The following is a 27,467-nucleotide window of genomic DNA, read 5'->3' on the forward strand; positions in this document are numbered from 1 at the left end:
ATTGAGCATGGTAAAAGATCACTCTTAGCTGACTTTTTGTACAAGAAAAAAACCAAGAAAATCATACAGAGCAAAAAACATCAGCTGAGCTATATGGGATCAAAAGCAATGTAAAGAAAAACTGGTATATGGGAAAATAATGTGATAGCATCTCATAATTAAAGGAAAACCAAGCTGGGATGACTATTAAGTGAAAAATTCAGATATTTAACCTCTTACAGGCAGATGCAGAATATACATCTTGAAAAAATATGATATGTAATAATTTCTACCAGCTATCATGTTTTGAAATACTTTGGTATAAATACAAATAAATAAATAAATGAGTAATACAAATAGAAATACAAATAAATAAATAAATTATAAATAAATGCTTTAGTCTCCTTAGAAGACATTTTTGAGAAGAATTTGTCTTTCATCTCCAATAAATTAGGTTTTATAAAGTATAATTCAATTATCATATTCTAAAACAACCCTCTTACAATTCTAAAAACATGTTGCCTCAAAATTAGCAACTGACTGCAAAGAACAAGTACTTGTTTTGTCACGTTGACATTAATCTTTTGAATAGCATAAGGTCCTTTTAACATCATTTAAGTGTTGTCTCATTCAGCCTGTTATGAGTAAATAAGCTGTTAACAAAAGCTTTGTAAGTATGCTGCATAGAAAACTAGGGCTGATAAGGTCACTGAGCTTGTTTTTTTGATTTCATCTTAGAAAGATTTATTATAGCATAGTGACTAATTCCAGAGACCTAGATTTCCCATTTCTATTGTACTTTGTGTCAGTAATAGACTTATTTCAGGCAATTATTTCAATTTTCTTATATTAAGTCAAGTTAGATTGGTGCTAATTGGACTGCAGAAAATTTGAAAGGTTGCCACCTATTTTTAAGTATTTTTTTCTGTCTTTAGACAAGGTTTGATTTCCACTCTGATTGGGAAAGCAAAGAGAACTTTACAAGATAAGATTAGACCACAAGAAACAAAGTAATTAAAACAATTACAAATTAATTTGCTTTGCCTAAAACTTTGACAACATTTGTTTTCATTAAATATCAATTTGGGATCTAAGATATGCATGCATGACTTTTAAGAACTATATCTGCCCATTTAAAGTGAACATGAGAACCAGAGGGATAAAATACAGAAACATCACCTGTAGCTTGTGCTGTCTGTTATTTAGATGTTGGAACTTTAGAGAGGAGCAACAGAGACCATCAGAAGCAGAAATCTACCTAAGTAAATTAATTCTTGGTTTATTGCTGAGCTCAGTTATGAGAGCCTCAGATCAAGCATCAGATCTTACGGTATTTAACACTTTCTACTAAAAAGAATAGAATTTCAAAAATTCATAATCTTGTGACAGGCCAAAGGAAACATACCATACAAAAAGTCTAGAATTTAATGGCACTCCTGTTAAAACAGTCTGATAGTCCCAATTATTAGTACTGAAAAGTATAGATATTAAAATGTTTAAATTGGTTTACCAAAATTCCCTCCAGTTCTTGCCAGTATCTAACCCTTTCCACTGGTGGTGTGTTCACACTTCAAATTTGCTTGTGGGTCTAAAGTGTGACACTACAATTTACTCTCAGAAATTGTAAATGGGAGGTGGAGGGAGGGGAATTCCAAAGGCTTGCCAGCATCATGACATTTTTGATAGAAGGACTGTGATGTGCCTGGTGGAGGATTTCTTTCTCCTCTTTCTTTGAAGCAATATGATACTGATATCACCTTGTCTTGGGTTCTGCTTGGGTGTTCCCTTTACACCTTTCCCTGTCACAGCCCCTTTTTTCCTCCCAGGCTGCCTGCCTGGCACTGCTTCCCTGACACCCCACTCCCAGACCCCATGCACACAAATGGCTGTGGTTTGTCAGGCAGTGACAGGGGGAAGGTGTCACCCCCTCCCCAGTGGGGTCACCGCCAGACCTGAAGTTTGAGCAGGGGAGGCAACAGTCACTGACCCATGTGCAGGGATTTAACCAGCAACACACTGATCAGGCCATGGCAAAGGTTGAGCCCCTGCACTGCTGGGTCAGCACACAGCCAGGGCATAAGCCTGATGAAGGCAGAAATCATATGTACTAAATTACAAAATGAAAAAATCAAGCTATACCTAAAGATATAACACTTAAGAATTACAATTTATTTCACAGTTGAATAAACTTACAAAAAAGGATGCAAAACAAGATAAATGTGAAGACAGTGTAAGTAAAATCTATCAATTCTTGTCTGAATGTTGGAAACATCATGACAAAAATATCATAGTTGTCAATATTGTCAGAAAAGATGGCAATGTGATATTGTCACATTGTAGCTGGGCAAGTTGCAAATACCTATCAAACACTCTAAAATAATATAAGTATAGCTTTGTGTAAAAAAACTATGTTCATATTTAATTCCTTATCCATCTATAACATGAATGCTTTCAGAATATTAAGATTATTATTATCATGGGTTTTAATTTTCTCCTCTATTAGGCATGTTTTAGGTTGTCTGTAATAGCCTTATTTAAAACTGAAGCACTTATGCATTTTTACAGTCAAATGGCAATAAAAGACAAAGTTTGCTCTATAGCTAAACACTCAACTTGTCTTTCTTTTCTTGGGATACAAAGAATCCCACTATTAGTAAAGCAATGTATTATTCATACTACAGTTTAAATGTCACATAAAAAATGAGAACAATACTGTGCCTGGAGGATTTTCAGACTCAACTGGACAAAGACCTGAGCAGCCTGGTTTGACCCCATAGCTAACACTAATTTCAGCAAAAGATAAAAAATAAACCTGATTTATTTTAATTCAAGAATGAAATTTCCCCTGGATAGCTTGACCTGGTAGCCTGGTTAATGACAAAATGCATGGGATCAGAAGTATACAGTGGGTCCATGGAAGCAGACAAAAATACAGCAAGAATTCGATGATGATATATGAAAAAATTACTTATGACTAGCATGAGTTTCATTATAGCCTAGTAATTTTCTTAAGTTTTTTAGTAACACTCTAATCACACACTGAGACTCTATGCAGGCAAGCAGAAAGTAGATACACTAGGAAATAATCTCAATAGCTGAAAATAATCTTAATTAATCTTAATTACTGATGAGAAAATGTATTATTCAGAACATGGATATGATTTGAGTATCACAAAAGTAAAGAAGTTCTTCCTCGTATTCAGGTGGAACTTCCAGTACCTCAGTTTTTACCCATTGCTTCATGGCACCACTGAGAAGAGCCTGGCTCCATCCTCTTGACACCCTCCCTTCAAATACTTGATGAGGTCCCCTCAGTCATCTCTTCTCGAGGATGAACAGGCCCAACTCCCTCAGCCTGTCCTCCTAAGAGAGATACATCAGTCCCCTAATAGCATATTTATTATAGAATCATAGAATTTACTGAGTTGGAAGGGACCCACTAGCATGATTGAATCCAACTCCTGGCTCTGCACAGGCCACCCCAAGAGTCACAACAAGTGCCTAAAAGTGTTGTCCAAATGCTTCTTGAACTCAGGAAGGCTTGGTGCTGGGACTGCTTCCCTGGGGAGCCTGTTCCAGTGCTCAGTCAATCTCTGGTTGAAAAACCTTTTTCTGATATCTGACTTAAACCTCCCCTGACTCAGCTTCCTGCCATTTCCTCAAGTCCTGTCACTGGTCACAAGGGTGAAGAGATCAGTTATCTGCCCCTCTGCTTCTCCTCATGAGAATGTCGAAGACAGAGATGAAGTCTCCCCTCAGTCTTCTCTTCTCCAGGCAGAACAAACCAACTGACTTCAGCCACTACTCCTAAGGCTTCCCTTCCAGACCCTTTGTAAGAACTTAAAGAGCACAGTTGCCTGTGTCAAACACTGCTAAGGCCACAGAAAGACTTTGCCATGAAATAAGCACAGAACGGAGGAAGAGGATGACACCAACTCCAGGCCTGGTGGAGGTAAGAGCTGGTTAGCACATCCTGGGTAACAGCCAGACAAAAATTCCCACTGTGGCAAACTGCTTGTATGCATGTCCCCAGTCAAATAAAGATCACCCCAAGTTATGGAACAGATGGCATCTGTGACCAGCAACAACCACCAAAGCCCCTTCCCAGTATGCCTTTGTGGATACCTGGAAGTTGGACTGTAAGTTAAGCCACCACAGTGGGAACTTGAAATAAGATAAAGGTGGTACTACTATCTGAGTGTTATCTCAGACTTAGGAGGAGGTTAACAAAGCCTGGTATTTTCCCTTTCCCCCTTACAAGCCAGTTCAAAACTCTGTCAACAAGCCCCACTAGCTCCTGTGCTAATATTCTTTTTCCCTTACAAGATAGGTGCATCCTATCTCAGATGCAGGTGATGCAGATCCTAACTCAGATGCAGATGTCACCTGTTAGTAGGCCAGATGTTGAGTAGATCATCCCATGGTCAAAATATCAGACTTTTCCAATTACATCAACCTTAGAGTCCCTCATTGACCTGATGGATCTGCCTATTCCTATCAATACTATTCCTTGTTCCGGAAGGATTGGGTTAGGTTTAGGGAAATCACTACCTGTGCTCCTGATCTTTCAACCAATTGTCCCAATGCCCTGCAGTCTATTTTGACTGCCCTTGGACTTCTCTTTGTTATTTTGTCGCTGTCAGCTTGAATAACCAATAACAGATAATAATCAGAGGTCCTTACTAGATAGAAGAATTTTCCAGTGATGTCCCTTATCTGACCCCCTGGGAGGCGCTAATGATTGATTCATTTAATTATCATAGCGCACCACCTTCACTATTTGGTTCAAATGAGAATTTCACAGCTTATAATAGTAATTTAGGCTGGCTGTGGGGAAATAAAACAGATCCAAGCCATGCAATCAGTGAGACCCAGAGAGTTGCCCCATAATATTCTTTTTTCCACTACAAGTTAGGGAAAAAAACAGTAGAATTGTTAAGAAAGCTACTTGATTCTTAGCATGAAATGTCAACTCATTCTACATTAGTCAGCAAAATAGTCTTCACGAAGTCATCTACGTCTCTGATGCCTATTGAGGATAAAAGACACAGATTCCTGGCAGAGATAGCTCCAGAGAACAAAACATTCCATGACACTGCCATGGCTATGCTTTTCAGAAGTAAAAAGCACAACTTTACAGTAACCAGTCTAACATATAGCATGTTGTATTCTGCAAAGTGAAAACATCACTCAGCAGTCATTGTTTTAGATATGTATTGCTGTGACTGATTGAAATATCCACAGGTTTTAAAATGATGAATTACTTGTTTCTATCTAACTAGTTCTCAGTCATGAATTTTTGAATGCATAGTAAAACAAACCAAAGCATGAGAAATAGTTATTAAAATATTCTTATTTAATTTAAAATGTTTTATTTTAGAAATGCTACAATAATTTAATATAAAAGATATTAAGTACATTTACAGCTTACACAAAGCTCAAAGAAATATCTCAGAACCACAGAAGAATAGACTGGCATTATGATGTATAATGTTCTTTTGTGGTGCTCTCGCATCAGAGCTGCTTAAAAGTTCCTTTGTCACAGCATTTGTAGCAGAGCAATTTTTGTGGAAATTGAGATTTCAATCCCCCGGGCCTTGGTACCTCTTACTGAATAGAAACTCCTTTAAAACATGCACAATGACATACTTCAATATATTCAAAGATCCCTCCAAAGTTATACTTGTTGAAAAGTACAGACTCTCCTAGCTGGCAGTAACAGCTAAGGAACAGATCTTACAGTTGCATCAGGGCTTTCTCAAATTTGTTGTTAGTATAATTAATATGAACCACTGATTTTAGCTCTAGAAGTTCTAGATAATTTAAATTCTCAACTAGTACCTTTCTGTAATAAGATCTAGATATAAACACTCAGAGCTATAGAATCATTAAAATTGGAAAAGACCTCTAAGATCAACCTCTTAAGTCCAACGATTAACCTGGCACTGTGTTTACAGCTAAACCATATCCCCAAGTGCCACAGCCACATGCCTTTTGAACATTTCCAGGGAGGGTGATTCTACCACTTCCTTGGGCAGCCTATTCCAATGCCTGCTCACTCCTTCAGAGGAGAAATTCTTCCCAATATCCAAACTAATCTTCCCCTGGTACAACTTGTGGCCATTTCCTCTCACCTTGCCACTTGTTACCTGGGAGAAAAGAAGGACCTCCACCTCACTACAACCTCCTTTCAGGTAGTTGTAGAGAGACAAAAGGTCCTTACTTCCTCAGCCCCTCATCATAGGACTTGTGCTCCAGATCTTCCACCAGCTTCACCACACTTCTCTGGACACTTTCTAGAATCTCAATATCCTTCTCAGAGTGAGGGGTCCAAAACAGAATATAGTATTCAAGGAGCAGCCTCACCAGAAGTGCTCACTTCATTCCCTAGTACTCACTTAACCATAAGCTCTCAAATGTTCTTAAAGTCCCCTTTGAGTATTGGAAGTATAGTCCTATCCTCTGCATTCTTCATTTCAAGCAGCTCCAAAAATCTTCAGAGAAAGATTCTACATCTGCTTTACCCTAAACTGCTGATCTGATAGATGATTTGATATTATCTATTTCAGTTACTAACCATTGTCTCAGTTTGGTTAAATGTTCCTTTTCTGTTAAATAGTTATGTGGGTGTCCTAAGAAAGATATTTATGTAGTATATAGAGCATCATGATAAAAAATTAAGTTAAACCACAAAACTTCGCAGAAGCACTTCCATAATTAGGATACAGTGTTTAACCGTGATTCTATTACCGGTTTCCCGAAGAAAGGAATTATTATTGTTGCTGTTATTATTACTACTACAATTATATTGAAATTTTGTGGCAACAAGACAATCTACAAGAATGGTGCCAATATTCTTGAATACCTCAGCAAAGTCCCTTATTTTGAGAGAGACAACCAGCCGTTCCATGAAAGTCAGATGCTGAAGGACTTTAGAAACTAGAAGACAGAGGAAAGAACTATCAGCATGTCTAGGTAGCATAATGCAATGGAGCGTTAGAGTCCCAAATAAAGATATTGAGAGCAGAACTACTTCAGCCATATTACTATGACTTTGTATTTAACTTTAGTGTCACTCTTTAGAGGAAAAACAATTACCCTGGGGCTGCATTATTCTGATGCAGCTGTTTCCTTTTTTCCATTTAATACAGCTTGCAAATTTTGAATTGTGATATACAATATGCTTACCACTGTCAGTTATATGAGTGTAAGGGAGCACCTTCCTCCATTTTCACTAATAAATTAAATAATTGTTCTCATATGTTTCCAGATCTACTTAACATGGAGCAACATTTCACATAAACTGGCAGAATGCATAGATGGCTCACCACTGGATATTTTATATTGAAAATATTTCTTCTGGGTTATTTTGTTTTGAGAGCTTTTGGTTTTGTTTGTTTGTTTGTTTTTCCCATTTTGTATTAATTGTTATTATTATTAAACAGACTAGCCACAGAAAGAGAGAAAACGTGGGGGAGAATGTATTATCATAATCTTACATTGTATGCAAAACTAGGTTCAAGGCATTGTTCCGGTCAACAGGGAGTGATGTGTGCAAAAAGCAGCAGAAGTCATTTGAAACTATTTATTAATTTAGGAACCACTATGAATGTGCAGGAAACTTGGAGGAAAGTGTGAGAATCAAATTGAGATTTTCTCCCAATCCATGATAGCACTCTAAGCAGTGGATACAGTGGGAAATTTATCTAGTTCCTAGCATGTACATGACTGCATGAACAGTGTCCTTTTTAATATTATAAAGTGGTGTTTTCTACATTGTTTCTATTCATAAATAACACAGCTTCTTTTCAGTAGTCAAAAATAAGGAGCAGCGCTAGTTCTATTCCTCTTTTACTGACATCTATAAATCCATAAAAAGAAGCTGGTTCTGTTTGAAGATAAATAGTAATTAGCTGTACAACACATTGGTGAAATCACCTTAGAATCAGTATACTAAATACATTTAAATTAGACAGTAATGAGCATGAAGAACAAACACTTCATATTTAGATATTCTTTGCCAAAAGACCGGGATTTTTCTCCCTAAAGGCACAGATCTGTAACCCAAAACAATTATATTTCACTAAACAAGGGGAGTATACTGTCATCCAACTTCCTAATCACCAGATTTAATTTGTATACACATTGAGAGTTGCTGTTGCCAAATGCTCATTATAAATGGACCCGTAGCATTGCATATTTTGAGCATAATCTGTACAAAAAATTAGATAGTTATTGACTCCGTCCCCTTAAGGACCAGAGACTTAGCATGAGCTATAGATACCTTTCTTTCTTATAAATAGAATTTTCAGCTGTTCAGTAACTTCATTTCTTTGAAACTGCACATTTCTTTATCTTTCTAGTTGGAGGTCACCACTATATGGCATGATAACCTTTGCAGACTACACAAAAGAAATGTTTCCTCAAATAAAAAAGTATTTGCTGGACTATGTCCTCCTGTTTCTGAAGCTGTAAATACAATATTTGAAATCAAATTATGAAAAAGTCACATCCAAATACTGAACTTGGGTAACAAAGATTAGACACGATAATCTAACTTGGTTTCTCTTGTGGCATACAGAACACTGGGCTAAACATAAATTCTGGTGTTCAATTCTTGTACCGTAATTCAGTACCCTATGGACTGCCCCTGAAGGTGCTGAGAAAGTCGACTTATATCCTTGAAAGGTTGCTTACTATTACATCTGAAAAAAAAATGGAAATTGGGAAGGTTCTCAGTGACTAGGAAAGGGAAACATTGCATTTATCGCCCCAAAAACCCGAAAGGATGATATGGGGAGCAACAGATCAGCAAACCTCAGTTTGGTCCTTGGGAAGATAGTGTTTTCACCAAATCTAAAATTCCCCAAACTTATGTGAATTCTCTAATCCCTAAACTAAAGGCAGACACCGCTACCTCCAAATTTAGTACAGACATACAGATCTGTCAGTCTTCATGTTAGATTTATTCTTGGTGTGCCAATCTGTTTTGGCCTCTTGACGTATAAGCTGCATCTTGCTTTGACATTTCAGGAAGTGTGCCAAGAGATTCCTCGCCTCTGACTCTAAATAAGTAGTCACTTCAGTTAGTTGTGTAGTTACTCTTCTTCCTCTGGATATCAATAGCAAGGAAGGCAGGCAGAGGCTTGAGGAGCGCAGATGTAATCACTGCCACAGTTGACTGGCAGTATAAAGCTGTAGAAATAGCTGGGAAGGTCAAAAAAGATGAGTAAAGTTCTTTTCCTTTTCATTGATTAGATTTTGGGGGACATTTTTATTAGGTCAGCCTGTTGTATGAAAAGCAGAAGAGAGTTTTCATTGTCACACAGACAAGATGAACAGCAGGTTCCTAAGCCCAGGATAAGGAAGGCTAGGCTTCAGAGCTGACATAAAAGATAAAATACAAGCTGAGCTATTTAAGCCAACATTTTGACTTGGTTTAACATGCAACTTAAGTGCACAGTCACTTTCAAATATCAGTTTGTACTCAGCTCATAGAGAAAATAGGACTGAAAGAGTAGATCTGCGCTGAACAGAATAGCTATTTAAAATTAAGGAATAATTACTGCTCTGTAGAAAAGATGACTGAAACCAGTGACTTAATGGTACCTACTCATTTTTAGGTATCTTTTGGATGATATCCAATAATTGGGAGTTTCAATGAGAATTTTGAATTTGTATGCCTCAGTTTAATACACTGAAATATTACTTTTAGTATTGACTGGAGGTGTTAAAGTGTTGGGGGAGTTGCAAGGCACCTTCTGTGAGGAGAGACCGGGGATTGCCTCATGGCGGACACAGTTCCATCTCTCTCCAAAGAATTCACTGTAAGACACAACTGAGCCCCTCAAGACGGTGGTACCTCTGTGAAAACATATCTAAGAAAGGGCAAAACACTGCACAAATGAAGGGGGGAAAACAGAAACAACCCTGTGAGCACCAAGGGCACAGAAGGAGGAAGAGAAATTGCTTCAAGCACTGAAGCAGAAACTTCCTCACAGCCCATGGGGAAGACCACAGTGGTTCAGATATTCCCCTGCACTCTGTGGAGAGTACTCCCAACACCAGTAAATATCCACACTACAGACCATGGAGAACTCCATCCAGGAGCAGGTGATTTTTTCCTGAAAGAATGCGAATGGTGGAACCCATACTGAAGTAGATATATATTGAAGGACTATAGCCTGGGAAAAGTACCTATGCAGGAGCAGGGGAAAAGTGTGAGAAGAAGGAAGTAGCAGAAAGAAGCTGTTATGAATTGACCACAGTCCCCCATTCCCCATCTCCCTGTGCTGTTCTTGCAGGGAGGTGGATGATTTGGAAATGTGAAAGTGTGCTAAGGGAAGAGAAGAAAGAGGGGAAACTGTTGTTTTATATTGTGGGTTTTTTCTTCCCATACAGAAGTCTATTTTAATCAGCAATAAAATATATTATTTTTCCCCAAGTCAAGGTTGTTTTGACTGTGAGGATAACTGTTAACTTATGGTCAGTTTTGTGTTGCAAGGGACATTAAAGATCAACTAGTTCCAATTCCCCTGCCATGTGCAGGGACCATTGCACTAGAGCAGGTTTCTTAAAGCTCCATCCAACCTTGCCTTGAACACTTCCAGGGATGGGGCATCCGTAGCTTCTCTGGGTAAACTGTTTCAAGTATCTCACCACCACACAGTGAAGCATTTCTTCCTAATACCTAATCTAAATATATCCTCTTTTAGTTTAAAATCTTTCCCCCCTTCCCCTGCCCGAAGGTACCCAAAGGCTGCTACAAGGTCTGCTCAGAGCCTTCTCTTCTGGAGGCTGAACAGCCCCAACTCTCTAGTCTATCTTCACAGGGGACCTGCTCTAACTCTGATCATTTTTGTGACCATCCTCTGGACTCACTCCAAAAGGTCCATATCCTTCTTGTGCTGGGAAGCCAGAGTTGGACACAGTACTTCTGGTGGGGTCTCACAAGAGCAGAGTAGAGGGGGAGAATCATCTCTCTTGACCTGCTGACCCCGACTCCTTTTAATGCATACTGGGATAAGGCTGGCTTTCTGGGCTGCAAGTGCACATCACCAGGTCATGTTGACCTTCTTGTCAACCAGCACCTCCAGCCTGGGATTGCCCCACCTACATGCAAGACCTTGCACTTGGCCTTGTTGAACCTCATGGGCCCACCTCTCAAGCCTGTCAAGGTCCCTCTCGATGGCATGCCTTTCCTCCAGCAGGTCAACTGCACCACACAGCTTGGTGTCATCAGCAAACTCACTGAAGGGTGCAATCAATCCTACTTTCCATGTCACTGACCCATGAGTTTTCTCATCTTTAATTTCTTTTCCTATTCTGTTGATAAGGGGGATTGAAAGAACAACTGGATGAGCAGCTGGCAGAGGGACAAGGTCAACCCAACACATTTAAAAAACCCCAAACCTTTAGTCTTTGAAAGAGATCTTTGATTTACTTAACCTGAAACAAAGGAAGATCAGAAAATAAAGACTTAAGAAGGACCAAATCTGTCAACAAAGGCAGTAACAACTTGGTAATCCTAGAATCCTTTCAAATGAAGCAACTAGGAATGAACAAACAGAACTCTACAGTCAAAAAAATTGTATTCTTATTAAATCCATTTTGCAGCAGACTTAATGACCCAGACACTTATGGTTTATAGTTGAATATAAAATAAATTTTTCATTAACATGAAAATTATTTCACTTGAGGTATGTCTGAATCATCTCAGTTATATTTTGACATAAGGTTGTTCAGATGGCAAGATTTAGAAGAAGTGATTAACACTTCAATCATGAAAACGACCTTCAGGGTAAGCGATCATAGCACATTATGTTTAATTACTTATTCCATTTAAAATGCTATATTGAGCAGTTAAAGTGAAAGTAATATTAGTGTTTTCATTAATATTTTTTAATACCAAACTCAGTGGAATATGGATGCATGTATATTTTTCATATTTTATTCTTTACATAATTGTGTACCAGAGCACATTCAGAATGCAACATCAGACTAATTTGTATCAATGAAGATATAGCTATACTCATTGATTATATTTCCTTATTTTGCTTTTAGTTTTAATTTGCTGTTTACATTCCATTTAATTTATAATTCCACAAACAGTAATGAGGGTTCAGCTTGTTTGCAGTTTATTTTCAGATTCTCTAACAAATGTTTGGCTATCAAGCCAAAATTAAATCTGACATAGCCTTTGATGTCCTCAGATTACGAACGTTTCCTGTATTTATAGTAATGTTTATGAAATAAAAGGATTATGGAATCATACAGAGCAAAGCAGTCCCTGATTAAGACATGTTTCAAGGGCTATCTTAGTGTAAAAGAAGACTATGGAAACATGGTGTTTTCTTACTCAAAATGTCTACCTTCTATGCACATATTTGGCACGTTACAAAGCAAAATGTTTAAGGTTGTTTGTTTCTTTACTTTTGTAGTAGAAATTTAGCAGTTCATGTTATTACCACTAACACTCATTATTCCAGCCAATGAATGGCTGATTGTTTAGAAAAACACGTTTTATATTCAGTGACTCAGGAGGCATCTTCCATATTGTGTTTTTGTATCTAACACTCGGGTACCACCAATGTACGACAATAAGCAGTAACAAATGTGATCTTGAGCAAAGAGCTATTCTACTAGGACTTTCAGTCAGTGATTTTTTTCATTTAGTTCTATAAACCAGGTCAGATTTTCCTCATGTAAAAATGGGAGGTATGGAACAAGAATGATCAGACTGGAGAATGAGAGTGCAGAGAATTTTGCAGCTACCTGCTTATCTAGAAACTGTATCCTGTGCTTCTGTCAAGTTTCTTTATGTTATGTAAGCATTTAAAAAAATAGTAGTTTTCCAGGCCCGCATCTTTCAATATAAAATTTTAATGCTATCTCAATTCAATAATTTTTACAATGGAGCATAAAACTTGGAAAAAGTAATGGTGTTTTTGTGTACTTGGAAGAGAGTGTTCAAAATATGTAAGGAGACAGTTTGTAGCTTTACTATGTTGAAGTCATAGATCTGAAGGATCATTTTGGGCAACAAGGATGTATACTGTATATATAAAGTTGCTAAGAGCAAATAAATCTAAAATAACAGCAGCAGCTGATAGAAATTGAATAATTAGATCTTGTGTCATGAAGAATACCTAGCAGAACTGAGCAGTATTGTTTCATGGGGCAACACTAGCCAGGCAAAACCAATTACAAAACTGAGAGGCACTAAGATGGGGATGGAAAGTTCACGTCACTGGGTCAGCTGCATCTGTGATGTGGCCTTTCTAGACAGTATGATTGAGGAAAGCTAAACATACACACTAGGCTACTGCACAAGAGGGGATGCAGTAAGAACTAGAAGGTATTTTAGAAAAAAAACATCAAAATAAACCAGAGGAAAGGAACTGTGTACTTTTAAAAATGATTAGTTGATTGTTTGGCATTATTATTTTGTTACTTTTCTTCTCTTTCAAATAGAGCACTCTTTTATTAAGTCACTTATCATTTTTGGAAGAAAAAACCCAGTTTCTTGCATGCTCAGATCACACAAGTTTTATTTTCCAAAGTATCTGTGATGAGGGCTTTAACCATGGTGCATTAGTGATGTCTAAGGCTTAAGACCATTGTAGCTACCAATTAAATCCTGACAGAAAGAATACACCTCTGTGTTTGTCATCTGAACTGTGATCTCCTTTTTTAAGTGTCTACAAGAGCTGCAAAGCAGCAGATTTTATCTTAGCAGTGTGGAGAAAATGCTATAGTTTAATATTTAATAAATTATTTTAATGTATTTTTGTTAAACATCTATTTAAAATTAAATAAAAATATGAAAAATGCAAAATAAATCCAAAATAATATAAATTTATGGAGAATTTAAAATATTAAGTGATGCATTAGATGCCAAAATTTCAGAGGTGACAGAGCAGAGATCAGTGTCTAAAAAGTGTATTCTCCAAAACAGTAAATTACATGATAACCAGAAAAAAAAATCAAAATATCTGATGAATATTAATAATTTTAAAATAATTTTATAAATTAATTGAAATATTAAATGAATCTTTGACCTAACTAATTAAATGTATTGTAATTTGTTTCCACTCAACTTCATAAGTCTATAATATCTTAACAGTCAATGATTAAAGTTTTCATTGTACATTAAATTTTTTTTAAAATTCAACTGATCATTGAAAACAATTCACACTGCCACATACCTTTAAAGGTGTCTGGTCTGTGAAAGAAAAGTTGCTTGTAAATTGGTGAAATTACTGAATATTAAAGTGGAATTACACCTGTCTTTCAAAGAGTTAAATGAATTCCTCTTACAAATTCAGTACTGTGAGTATTAATATTTTGTAGTTATGTAGTATTTTCTTTCACTAGTTATAATTTCACAGTTTGGTACCTTTAAACAGTACAATTACCTTTGTTAAATTGAATATGAAAAATCAGCTATTAGCTATTTAAACTGTAATTTCTATAAAAAGTTCTTAAAACCTCAAATTATCAGAGAACTAATTTAAAATTCTGTATGTTTGCCAGGGAATCATACACTGGACATGTGCTTTTTGCTTCATAATCCAGAAAAGCAATGTCTTGCTCTGAAAAGACCTCACTTTAAAATGAAATTACTTTTACTCCCTTCTGGTCCTGCTAACACTGCAATATAATTTTAGAACTTTAGTTCAACTGCTATACTGTTTATTGCATGAATTATTCTGGACTCCATCTAGCTGGTATGTTGCATAGTGGTTGCCCAAACAGTGTCAGTTAAAGGAGGGGGAAAAAAAGTCACTGGTTATAGTTAAGTGATGGGCAACCTATCCCTAGTTTTTGAGTAATGTTTCAGCACTTGATAGACACCTTGATATCACACTACTCTGTTAGTAAAAAACTAACACTAAATAGTAAAGAAATATTCTTGTAAATACACTAACAGAAGTTGTACTAAAAAATAAGTACTTGTAATAGTAAACAACTACTACAGCTAATTTGGAAAAAAAATCACAAAACCCGCTCCCAACATCTTATCCTAGTTGGTTAAATGTGTTAGGGAAAAGAACTAAAGTCAAACTGCTTAGTCAATAATGAACAATCAAAAGGAAAGCACAGCTGCACACTGCTTGTTCCTTTTCAAATTAAAGTCTCCTAAGTGCTTCAAGTGCAGGTGTCTAGTCTTTTATGAATATAACTGGGAATTCTTACAGAAACATGTACATAAAGGTTAAGACAGCTGGTTTAACACCTATTAGTTAGAAATTATATCTGCAGCACCACTGCCTAGTGAACAGAAGTTTCTGTGACAGGAAAGAAGTACTATTCAGAACACAGGCCATTTGTAGAAAATATTGCGGGGGCAGGAGGGGGAGGATTTAAAAGTTTTAGGCAAGAAAATTATATAGATTTTTTGATTTTTCTCTGAAATGTCAATAATAATTTTGAAGAACAGTGCACAAGTGATATGTGGACTAAAGTTTGTGGTGAATGGAAAAAGAATATACAGCTATATATGTATTCCTAAAACTGTACTTGTCCTTCGTTCTGTGGAGAATTACGTTTCTCTCAGTTCAGTGGATGAAAAATTGCATCCTCTATCTTATAAATTATGTGGTATTCATAGCAGGCTGGAATGGGTAGGAAACAACATTTTATGCAGAAAGAATGCAGAAAGAATGCAGAAATGATACAACTTGAGGCAACAACTGCAAACGTTTCTGCAGTTGTATGATCCCATGTGTTTTCAGGTTGCTTAAGCTGGGTCTTTCAAAACACTAGGTATGAACTAGTTCTGCAGTACACAAAGCATTTAAATAAAAATAAACATCATTTTAAGGAAATTTTACTATATCTCTACCCATCAATTATTTTGTCATTATTCTTTAAAAATGCAAAGATTAATACTAAAGATAACAGTTTAGGTCCAACAGGTCAGCAAAGTCAAGCTGTTGCCATGGTTCTGTGCAAATTCAAATGACAAGGTAACATTTTATTGTGTTTGCAAAATTTACTCTGTATCTATGGTAATAGTTCTTTTCTTGTCTGAATTAAAAAAACCCCACATTGATTTCCTTTGTATTGTACAATAACTCTTTTAATGGTTTTCAGCTGAATGTATGGGGGACTAGAGAAATTATAAATCAAGTCTTGATATAAATAAGCTTGAGATACTTCACAAGAATTGTATCAAAGTTCTATTTGAGTTAATATTGATTTATCCTCCAATAAGGAGATGCTCCTGTTTGCTTTTCCTTGGTTTAGTTGAGGCCTTTGCTATAAAATTAAAACCATGTAAAACCTGTGAAATAAGCTTCTTGATTGTGGTAGAGAGTGGATCATACCTGTGAATCCAGGTAGACAGAAACACAGATAGCCTCCAAGCCTGTTGATGCAGCTTCCTCCATGCAAACAAGGCAAAGTTTCACACTCATTTACATCCATCTCACACAAAGACCCATAGTATCCAGGTGCACAGTTACAGATGAATCTTCAGAAAAGAGAAAATCAGGTAAGTCAACAGAAGTAACAGTGTGATCTATTCCAATGTTTTGAAGCCTTATATATCTCCTGATGTCAAGCTGGTGTCCCTAACCCTCATCCATATTAAAATAATGAACAAACTTTTCTAATTTCCATCCTTCTGAAGCAAGCAGAGTGATTTACTCTTTGTTAAATTAGTAGAAAAAAATGGACACAGTAATTTTAATTGAAGGTATAAGGAATGACTTAAGGACTAGTAGTCTTCTGGCCTAAGTCTTGTGGAGTGCTGTTGAAAAAACATATAGTACAAGTTTTTCTCTTGCTTTCATTTAACTTTTAGTAAACCTTTACATTTGAAAAAGTCACTGTTGGAAGCTGAAAAAAGCGATGCATGTAGCAATCTAACTCAAGATCAATTTTCTTCTATTTCAGTCTTTTTCCAAATAAATAAAATAATAATAAAATAAGTAAGAGACTTTTCCCCTTCTAATTTCCTTCCGGTTTGCATATGGACAGAAAACTGAGTCAGTAGGATTGGCCTACTTTACTTTAACACCAAATCCTTGTCATATGCTTAAGGTCCCATCCAAATCTCAAGGCAGTAAGCAGAATTAACATAATAAAATCAGGGAATCAGATTTCATTTAGTAGTCACTAGCCTGTTAACAAGATCCAGGCAAGTTCCATTGTTTTTGCAGGGTCTTGATAAGCATTCATTGATCTCCACTTCACACAGGGTCCCAGTAAAACCATGTTGGCAGGAGCATCTAACAAAAAGGATGTCAGTACATTAATTTTTAGTTCATTCTAAAGAGTCCAGAAAAACACAGCAGATATTGAGGGGTATGAATTATGTGGTATCAAAATCATGTTTGCTTTTTTCAGGTCATTACAAAGGACTATATTTTAACAAGCTTCACAAGTACAGTGACTGTAGACCAGTAAATAAGACTTTCATCATTATTAGCTGAAGGCCACAGGCTTTGTGCTAAATCCACTGTGCAAGGGCTTACGTAGGACTTGCCTTGGCCTGAGCTGGTTGTCACTTGATTTGACACCTGCCCTGGAGCCAAGTAACTGATGCCTCCTGTACTATAGCTTCAGGTCTGCAAATAGCACCTATGGTGAGAGTGCAAGACACTGGGATGATCGTGTGTCCCACACTTGAAGGATGGGATGCCATCCTCCAGAATTGCACTCATGGGAATCTTGTGAGGTTTAGGAAGACCAAGTGCAAGGTGCTGCACCTGGCTTGGAGCAACCCCTGGTATCAGTATAGGCTGGGGGATAAACAGATCAAGAGCAGCCCTGCTGGCAAGGACTTGGGGGTCCTGGAGCATGAGAGACTGGACATGGGCTGGCAATATGTGCTTGCAGTCCAGAAAGCTAATTGTATCCTGGGCTACATCAAAGGGCCAGCAGGTCAAGGGAGGTGATTCTGCCCTTCTTCTCCAGTCTGGTGAGACCCTGCATGGAATGCTGCATTCAACTCTGGGGTCCCCAGCACAGAAAGGACATCAGCCTGTTGGAATAAGTCCAGAGGAGGCCACCAAGAACGGTTAGAAGGATGGAGTACCTCTCCTATGAAGAAACTCTGAGAGTTGTGGTTGTTCAACCTAGAAAAGAGAAAGCTTAGGGGTGACCTAATTGTGGCCTTCCAGTACCTGAAAGGACCTTACAAGAAAGAAGGAGAGGGACTTTTTACAAGAGCATGTAATGATAGGTCAAGGGGGAATGGATTCAAACTAAAAGAGAGTACGTTTAGATTAGATATTAGGAGGAAGTTCTTTGCTGTGAGGGTGATGAGGCACTGGAACATGTTGCCCGGAAAAGTTGTGGATGTCTCATCCCTGGCAGTGTTCAAGGTCAGGCTAGGTGGAGCTCTGAGCAACCTGTTTTAGTGAAAGGTGTCCCTTCCAGTGGTAGAGTGCTTGAAACTAGATGATCTTTAAGGCCCCTTCCAACCCAAACCATTCCGTGTGAGCTGGGGAAACTGGTAAACAGTGCAGAGGAAGTAAACTGTGATAAGGAAATATACAGAAAAGGCTCCAAGCAGACCTGAGACTGAAGATGAGAGAACCCCTACTGTAAAAATCACACTTCTCATGAAAAAGACTTCCTGATGCCACTGACTCATGGTAATACTGCCAGTTCTTCTTGAGGAAGATCAAAATCACTGATTACAAGATCCAGACATTGTGAGAGTAATCATAACAAAGGATACAAGAGCTATGTAATTGCAAGATTTCTTACATAACAACTACAACTAAATTGTTCATGAAGATTTTCTATTTATTTCAACTCAGATTATTTGCATTATTTTAACAGGACTAACAACAACAGTTTTCTGGATTTTATTAGATTCTTAAGATTTTAATTAGCCCTACAATAGATTTTTTGGTTCACATGTATGGTGTACATGTGTGACTTTTTGCTCACAAGAAGATCTAGACTGTAATGTAGCTATCAAACACATTGAAGGTCAACAGACATTAGACAGGCAAAGCACCAAAGCAATAGCTAGATGATAAACATCCAGCTATCATACTGTATATCTGTCATTAGAATAATTTTCCTCACCTGTAGTGGTTGATCCCATCCACACAGAGACCTTCATTTTGGCACGGATGGGAGATGCACTCATCACTGTTAACTTCACAGTAAGTACCCTCAAATCCTGAAACATAGATCACATTGACTGTGAATGAATGAACTCTACTACATGATCTAAATATAAGGGTCACAGCTTCTCTTGGAGGTTTGGCTGTCTGAGTCTAGGAGCAACTTAGACAATGCAAGTGGCAGGCCTGAGAAACCTAAGCTGCACTTGAAGCCATTCAAGAAAGAGATGAGGGAAGTATCAGCAATGACTACCTCTTCTTTTTGGAGCATTCAAGCTGAATTTCTTTGCCCTGGGTGTCTGACTGACCTGTGTTGCAGCCATGTGCATGCCTAGCCATGTAGCTGCTTATTTGAATGCTGACTTTGGTCTTCAGAGTAGCTTCCTGGCTTGACCTTGGATCTGTCCCATTCCCCATAGCTTTGACTAGTGCTCTGATATACTGTGCTTATCCTAGATACAGCCATTGGGCCTGACCTGCTTGCCATATTCATATACTGTCAGAGAGCAAGGTCCCTGCTCTGGCAGCCAAGGATTCCTGGCTTACCTTTGCTCCTGGATCAATCACTGCTCGCTGACTCTAAAATCAGGGCAACAAGTGGAAGGAAACAATCCTAAAAGAATTTTCTGCAATTATTTTTATCCTTAGCTTCAAATAATTTCCAGACAGTGTAGGAAGTCTTAGGATACTTTAATGAACCAGAGAGAACAGATTTGGTATGAGCATCTGTTTAAATATACTGGGGAAATGTACCCCTTTTTAAAAGACTGAAAAGGCTTTCTTGGGGAGTGCAGAACAAAAGAAACTAAAAGCTAATTCAGTAATTAACATATTACAGAGCATAGTGGAAGTTAGAGAGACCACATTTATTCAAAGCAGTCAGTAGCTGAGAAAAAAAAATTAAGTGGTTTTAATAATTAAATGAAGAAAAAATGTGATTAAGATCTTATCTACACAGTACATTACTTGCATAATACATTACATTTACCTGTGTAAATCTTCCAGAATATACACTAAAAAGAAATAAGTCATCTTTCAGTGATACATGAACACTATTTCTGCTCTTAGAATACTATATCTTAAAACTTCCACCTAAATAAATGTTCTGCTAAATGCATGGTTGTGTTAAAATTCTATACATACAGTGGCTAAACTATAGCTACTTAGTTGAATTTTGCACAAATTAAATATATATGTTTTCAATTGATGTAATAATGAAACCACTACAGTGAGTAAACTATTTGCACTGCAATGAGAATACATGACTCCTGATTGCATATTGACTAAAGAACATTTACGGTGTTCAACAAGCATTTTTGAACATCAGTTAGATGAAAAAAATTAAGACAACCATAAAAAATTGTTACTGAAATTCAGTATATATTACTATAAACTGAATTCAGTATACTGAAATTCAGTATATATTACTATAAACATGATGAAGGTTTTATTGGCTGTTTTGTTAAAGAAACAAGGAAAAATTGTTCCCTATACTTTTTTTAGATACTCAAATAAGGATAATAATTGCTTTTATTGCTATATAATGTATTTTTAGTTTTCAAAGTTCTTAATGAAAGTAGGGAGATCATGAAAGACAACAGTTAGAATAGTATGGTTTATTTTTATCTAGAGAAAACCGTTATTGGAAAAAAAAATGTCTTAGTCAGAGCTGTAGGGAAAACTGTAGAAAGAAATCTCTGTTGGCACTCTGATATATGTTCTAAACGTGAGCCCACATCAAAGTAGATGGCATTTTATTCTTAGCAAGATTATTTCTATTTAGCAGCTTTCTGGGCTAGACCTGACTGAAATGAGTTTTTAATATTTGCTGAAGGTTTCACAGCAGTGTCTGTTACAAAGGTGAAAAAATAAAGCCTGGAATGTATCTCAGTTTAAACTAATCCTTCAATTACAGTCACTTATACTGCTATGATGTTATTCTTTTTTTTCAGAAATGTCATGCTTCAGGAAATGAAGGGATACCCTCATTTATTTACTATTTGTATGATGTTTCACAAAAAAAACCCCAAAACACAAACACCCAATGGTAAAAGAATTGCCATAATAAGGAAAAAATTATCTGTCCCAGTGTACTGCTTTGAAGTAGCTCCCTCAGCACAGGCAACCTTGTTGTACTTTGAATGTTTTAGTTTATTATTTGCAAATGGGTCTGAATCAGAGTAAACAAAACGAACATTTTTCTTGTCTGTAGCATGTGTAATATACATCTTAATGCTGTGATTTGAACCTTCATCTGTATCTGCCTATAGTTTAAGGAAAAAAGAAAAGAACTGTAAACTAGCACTCCAGAGACCAAGTTCAGTACTAGACATGGTCACTGACACACATACAAAATAATCAGTAGCTGTCCTTTTAAAACATGCCACTCCAGTTCCACTGGGTAAGAGCAGAAAAGATGGTAACGTTTCTCTAACTCTGGCTTAATTAAGAAATTGGAGGCCATAGTGAGAGACCAGGGTCCACAAAACCATTTGTAGTCAACTTCAGCATCTGTGATTTCTTATTTATTTGTAATGTTTGACATTTTTGAAATTAAGTTTCATTACAGAGTAGAAGGCTGTGCCAATGGGCAGGGAAAATGCAGCTTCACTGAAGTTAGTACATTTAAAGAGAAAGCAAACCAATGTAATACTATGAATAACTCAGAGATACTCCACAAAGCTTGCACACCCACCAACCAAACAGAGCAGGTTATATTGCTGAAACTAGTACATATTCATCACATTTCTATTACATATTTATTACACTTCCTGAATACATGCTAATTATTTCTGTGGACTTATGTGGACATGGTTTTGGGTCTTCTGGTGAATCTTTTTTACTAAAGAGTATCTCAAATATGTGGTCAAGTCATAAGGTATTTCTCTTATCATTCTTTGCTCTAACATGCAGTCCTTGTTCTCAAAACTAAGACATCTGCTAGTACATATTAGTCTCTGATACAGATAAATGAGGAAGCAATAGCTGGCAAAAGACACAAGATCAAAATGCTATTGTACTCAAATTAAAAGAATTTTCTCACATCTTTGCCCACTGCTGCATAGACTCCCTTTTAAAAGAAAATATCACTTATTTGGTAACAATCCTGGTAACAGGTTTGATGCTGTAAAGTGGTTTTTATTTGTTAAACATATTTTGCTGTATTTTTCCTGTCACATTAGAAAAACTGAAGGTGTAAACAGAATCTCATTGCCTTACTGGTATCTATTTTTTTTTTTTTTAAATCAAAGGGATACACTACTTAGTTTGAAATACTTATTATTTTGTTGAAAATATATAGGCATTTTTGAGGAAGTGAAATGCACCTCAGAAATGTTAACACTTTTTATAGTAACAGAGAACATTTTCCAGACTGTCAGAAATTAACAGAGATGAAAAACAACTGAAAATCATTTCAGTACTTTGTGTTAGAAAATCTACATTTATTTCTCTATATTTCTAATTGTTCAGGTGACATGAAAGTGACTTTAATGATATGAGGTCTAGAAATGTCTTAAATGCTGTTACTTTAAGATGGGACATTCCTTCTGTTTCTCTGAAATATAGGAAATGAATCCTGCATGTCTTAACTCTGTCTATGAGATTTTTGAGAGCTGTGAAGTGAAAGGATATGCAGAGTACAGAAGCTAAATATCTGTTGTCATATTTAGGATCATTTTTATCTCCTTTTTCAGCTGCAGAGAAATACTACAGAATTGACCTCTGCAGGTAACATAGAGGACTAACAGGATCCTAAAAGGATTCTTTCGCTATAAGACATCTACTATTTTATTCATCAACACAGTATAAAGGATTATATTTATATTTGTCTCCTTACCATGAACCATTTATGAACCAATGTTTGCAAGCAGCAGAGATATCACAGCCGCCCCATAATCATTAGTTCAGGTACTTGGGTTATTCAGCATAACAAAGGCAGGTACATATATAAAAATCAAAAGTGTGTAAAATATTAGGCTCCGTAAAAAGGCTATTTCCATCTGTGAATTATGTATGTGTGTAACTGAAAAAGAAACTGGCATAGAGGGGCTCAGGAATCTGACAATGGTAATCTGAATTTGTATAATTTCTGTTCTTCAGCATCTACTTATTATTTCTGCTTGGTATTATAAAGTTTGTGCATTATTATGATTTTCACTTAGCCTTGTTTCAGACATGGACTGAAAGATATTTTGCCTCAGTTCAAACTTCTAGCTCTAACGTCCTATAGACCAAATAAAAATAGTCAGTAGCATGCTAGAACAAAGGATATAAAAAACCAAAGTCTCATGGGACAGAGTTATTGAGAGTAGTCTGACAAGAGGTTAAAAAGTCCTGGAAAGAACTGTTTAAGAACAAGGACTTCAGAAATTACCCTGAAGCATCAAGAGAGTATTGCTTTTAGAAGGACTACTTGGAAGATAAAGAAAAAATAAGATGGCTAATGCCAGTACAAACTGTAGCTATTTCTCCTTAGACATAATACAGTGCTCTTACTAGATATCTTTAAAAAATTTCCTGGAACAAGACACATAATTTCCCTACACCCTAAAACTGGTGGTTGTAACCTTGAGACCCCTGCAATTCCTTTTGCATAAACCAGTTTTTTTCAAGTTCTCAACTTTTAGCCTTATATCTTTAAAGCTACAATGAGTACAAATAAGATGACAAAGCTTTTGAGTACTTATGTGCTGTAATGACATAAGTTGCTGCTCTCTGTTCTTTTTACATCTCTTTAAAACTGTGCTTCCCAGAACTGTGTAGATTGAAAAAAAAATCCCTACAGTAATTATAATCCAGCAACAAGTAACTGGTAAAAAATTCAGCCTGTCTACCATTTGATAGAATTGCCCTAAGCTGCCTAAATAGTCAGCAGAGTGACATAAATATTTCTATAGCATTAGCCATTTGACTCTGCATGTCTGCTTTTGAGTGAAATGGATAACCTCAGAAAATGACAGCACCTTAATGTAATACTGTGGACATCTATATCTGGTCAAATTAATCCAGGTATTTCTAGTGTATTTCTTTCAAAAATACATACAGCATTTAATTGATCTAATTTCCCATCTGATTATCATAACTCATTAAAATGTTACTGAATTAACACAGAGCTGATTAAATAATCCATATTTTTGAAAAGAGTACATAAAGCTTTGATATGAACACTCTCTCTATATGTATGCAATGTATAATGTATAGTGTTTCCTGATAATTTTTCCATCACAACCTAACAGGTAAGCAGAAAATTGCTTCCACTGTAATAAGGAGGCTGCATAAACATAATGAGTTTATCCTATCCATGTTACTTGGACTAATGAAGCAAGATCTACATCTAATTTTAGTGAGAGATTAATTTCTACCTTTTAAGAAACAGAAATTCCAAGAACTGTCTTAATTAAATCACCTTGCCTTTCACTTCCTGTTTTTGTGTCAGCAACAACTATATCTGCTGTTGCTACTAATCTTGCCTTGCTTTAGCTCCTAGATATATCTACTCAATTCTCATAGAAGAATAAATCACTGTTATAAAACTCTCTTATTACAAAACACTAGATATTTTCTGGCCCATAGTTTATGGTTGCAAATTATTTCTTTATCTTGTTATTCTCTATAATATTTATGTGCTTGTAATTCCCCACGTTTCACACTTTGTGAATATTGTTACCTTTTATGTCCCACTTCATCATTAATTAAGCTTGTTTTTCAACAGTCTTAGCCAGAGAGCTGATCTTGCACTGTGTGGTTGTATGTCCTCTTATAGTTTTTCCTCATTCTGAGTATATCTTTTTCAGTAACTTTTTGGTGTGGAACAAAATTGTTCTCAGAATGCTGAACTATTTTTACCAAACTGCCCTGTCTTTCCTTTGTGTTGTCTTTACAAAACTAACACTTTTGTTCTTGACATTATCTAGAACAGCATGGGCTAATGCCCATACTCTATTTCCAATCTAGTTCACTTATATATATATATTTGGATATTTTGCATGTAGACTTTTTTTGGAATTTATAAATAGTTGCCCAGGCTCAACTACAAATATTTCATTATTTAAATTCTATAGTTTTGCTCACATTTCCTACTTTGTTCTTCTGTTACACTAAATTTCCATTTCTGTTATTAAGATTAATTCCAAGAATGGAATTCCTTAAGAACAGAAAAGCATGTTGATAAATTAAGCAATAAAATTCCACTATTTGCCCTAAGTTTTCCATTTCTTCTCTGTATTGTTTGCATTTAGTATGTACAGTGCTGGTTACATGCATAACAGCTCAAAACCCTATGTCCTTCCAATTACCTTGATCAAACCCTTGCTTATCTATTTCTGGCAAAGTACATAAGAAGAGATGTTTTCTGTACACATTTTCAGAAAGTTGCTCTATTGCAGTGATTCTTAAACTTTTGCAATAACTGCTTCCCCTACAACATTCTTGCAACCATCAATATAAAACCATACAATTGTAGAGATCGTAATGTTTTAAACTGTTTAACTTGCTTGTGTGGACAATGTAACTTAAAGTTATGGTCTAACACTGTTCCAGAATCTATGATATGAGATCCCAGTTTGTTACACAAATGTTATCATCTATCTCCTTGCAGGAAGAAACCCTCTATATCTAGGGCAGACAGCTCAAGTGGAAGTTTTACACTAATACTATTTATTGAATTCTAGAAGTCTTTAGAGCAAAAAGAGACAACTGTAGTTCCCTAACATACATGCAAGAACAAAGATGTGGAGTTTTACTTTATACTACAACTGATGATGGCTTTGATATCTTCCTACCAGTTTTCTGTGGTAATTCTGTCCTAGGCTAACATCCTTCATACTCTTTTTTTTGGCTGATTCCAACAGGATGAGGTTCAACAAGGCCAAGTGCCGGGTCCTGCACTTTGGCCACAACAACCCCCTGCAGCCCTACAGGCTGGGCACAGAGTGGCTGGAGAGCAGCCAGGCAGAAAGGGACCTGGGAGTTTGGATTGACAGGAAGCTGAACATGAGCCAACAGTGTGCCTAGGTGGCCAAGAAGGCATCCTGGCCTGTATCAGGAAGAGTGTGGCCAACAGGACCAGGCAAGTGATTCTTCTCCTGTAGTCAGCGCTGGTGAGGCCACATCTTGAGTACTGTGTCCAGTTCTGGGGCCCTCAGTTCAGGAAGGATATTGAGGTGATGGAGCAGGTCAAAAGAAGAGCAACAAGGCTGGTGAAGGGACATGAACACAAGTCCTATGAGGAGAGGTTGAGGGAGCTGGGGTTGTTTAGCCTGGAGAATAGGAAGCTCAGGGGAGACCCCATCACTCTCTACAACTCCCTGAAAGGAAGTTGTAGCCAGGTGGGCATCAGTCTCTTCTCCCAGGCAGCTATCAGTAAGATAAGAGGGTGTGGTCTTAAGCTGTGCCAGGGGAGGTTTAGCTTAGATATTAGGAAGAAATTCTTTACAGAGAGGGTAATCAGGCATTGGAATGGGCTGCCCAGGGAAGTGGTGGATTCTCCGTCCCTGGAGGTTTTTAAGATGAGACTGGATGTGGCACTTAGTGTCATAGACTGGTAACCAAAGTGCTATTGGATCAAAGGTTGGATTTGATGATCTCAGAAGTCCTTTCCAACCCAGCTGATTCTATGATTCTGCCCAATTTACATTCTATCGGCTTTTGTCTTCTCTGAGCTAGCCTAGCTCCCTTTAATCAGGAGATAGTCTCTTTTCCTTCTAAAAAGGTGCCACTGTCAATAGCATGACATGGTCCTCTTGTGCCCGTCTCAGATATGGTGTTCTATAGATGATAGTTAGAATTTGGTAAGTGCAACTACATTTTGTGAATCCTGCTAAGCCAGATTCTTACTTTCTAATGACTGAACTGTTAACTACTGGCAAACGGTTTAATCCAGACACCATTTGCCACTAAATTAGGTGTCTTGGAGTAATCTAGCTATGTCAATGTGATTGCCCTTTGTATCAGATCTATAATCCTAGCAAGTTTATCAGGAGAAAAAGGGAGGCACATGGCAGACAAATATAGATTAATATAGAAAAGAAGACAACTGAAGAATTAGATTTCGTCAAACTGCTTTCAATTAAAATTCTTTACTATCTCTTTTTTTATGATAAGAGTCCTGAATAAATGGTTGCATTTTTCCTGGCATGAATGATTAACTCACTTCATGAATTATGCCTTTAATCGCTTTTCAATACTGAATTTTCCATTTTCCAAGATTTGTTAGCAATGCATGTTACTGATTCACATAACTTCCCTGTTACTTCCCTGAATATTCCTAGCTGCAAGCTTCAAGATTCTTGAAGATTCCATCAAAGCTCTCCAAGAATTCTGACAGCAAGCTTTTTTGATTCTTCTGCAACTGCACAAAAATGTTTGGAAAATACAACTTTTCTGAGGAATGTCAAA

The 27,467-nt window shown here is 36.8% G+C and overlaps 1 protein-coding gene across 1 annotated transcript in view; it reads right to left on the minus strand.

Annotated features, from left to right (window-relative positions):
* Window positions 1-27,467, minus strand: part of EYS (eyes shut homolog) — a 671,723-nt gene that overhangs the window by 442,262 nt on the left and 201,994 nt on the right. The window contains exons 14-16 of the mRNA XM_051778236.1: window positions 19,030-19,126; window positions 17,109-17,216; window positions 16,311-16,456 (exon numbers count right to left, since the gene is read on the minus strand). Of these exons, the coding sequence (XP_051634196.1) occupies window positions 16,311-16,456; window positions 17,109-17,216; window positions 19,030-19,126 (351 nt within the window). The remainder of the gene's footprint in view (window positions 1-16,310; window positions 16,457-17,108; window positions 17,217-19,029; window positions 19,127-27,467) is intronic.

The sequence above is a fragment of the Manacus candei genome, unplaced genomic scaffold (genome assembly GCF_025592945.1).
Source record: "Manacus candei isolate 608988 ecotype Guabito, Panama unplaced genomic scaffold, ASM2559294v1 h1tg000011l, whole genome shotgun sequence".
Lineage (NCBI taxonomy): Eukaryota > Metazoa > Chordata > Aves > Passeriformes > Pipridae > Manacus > Manacus candei.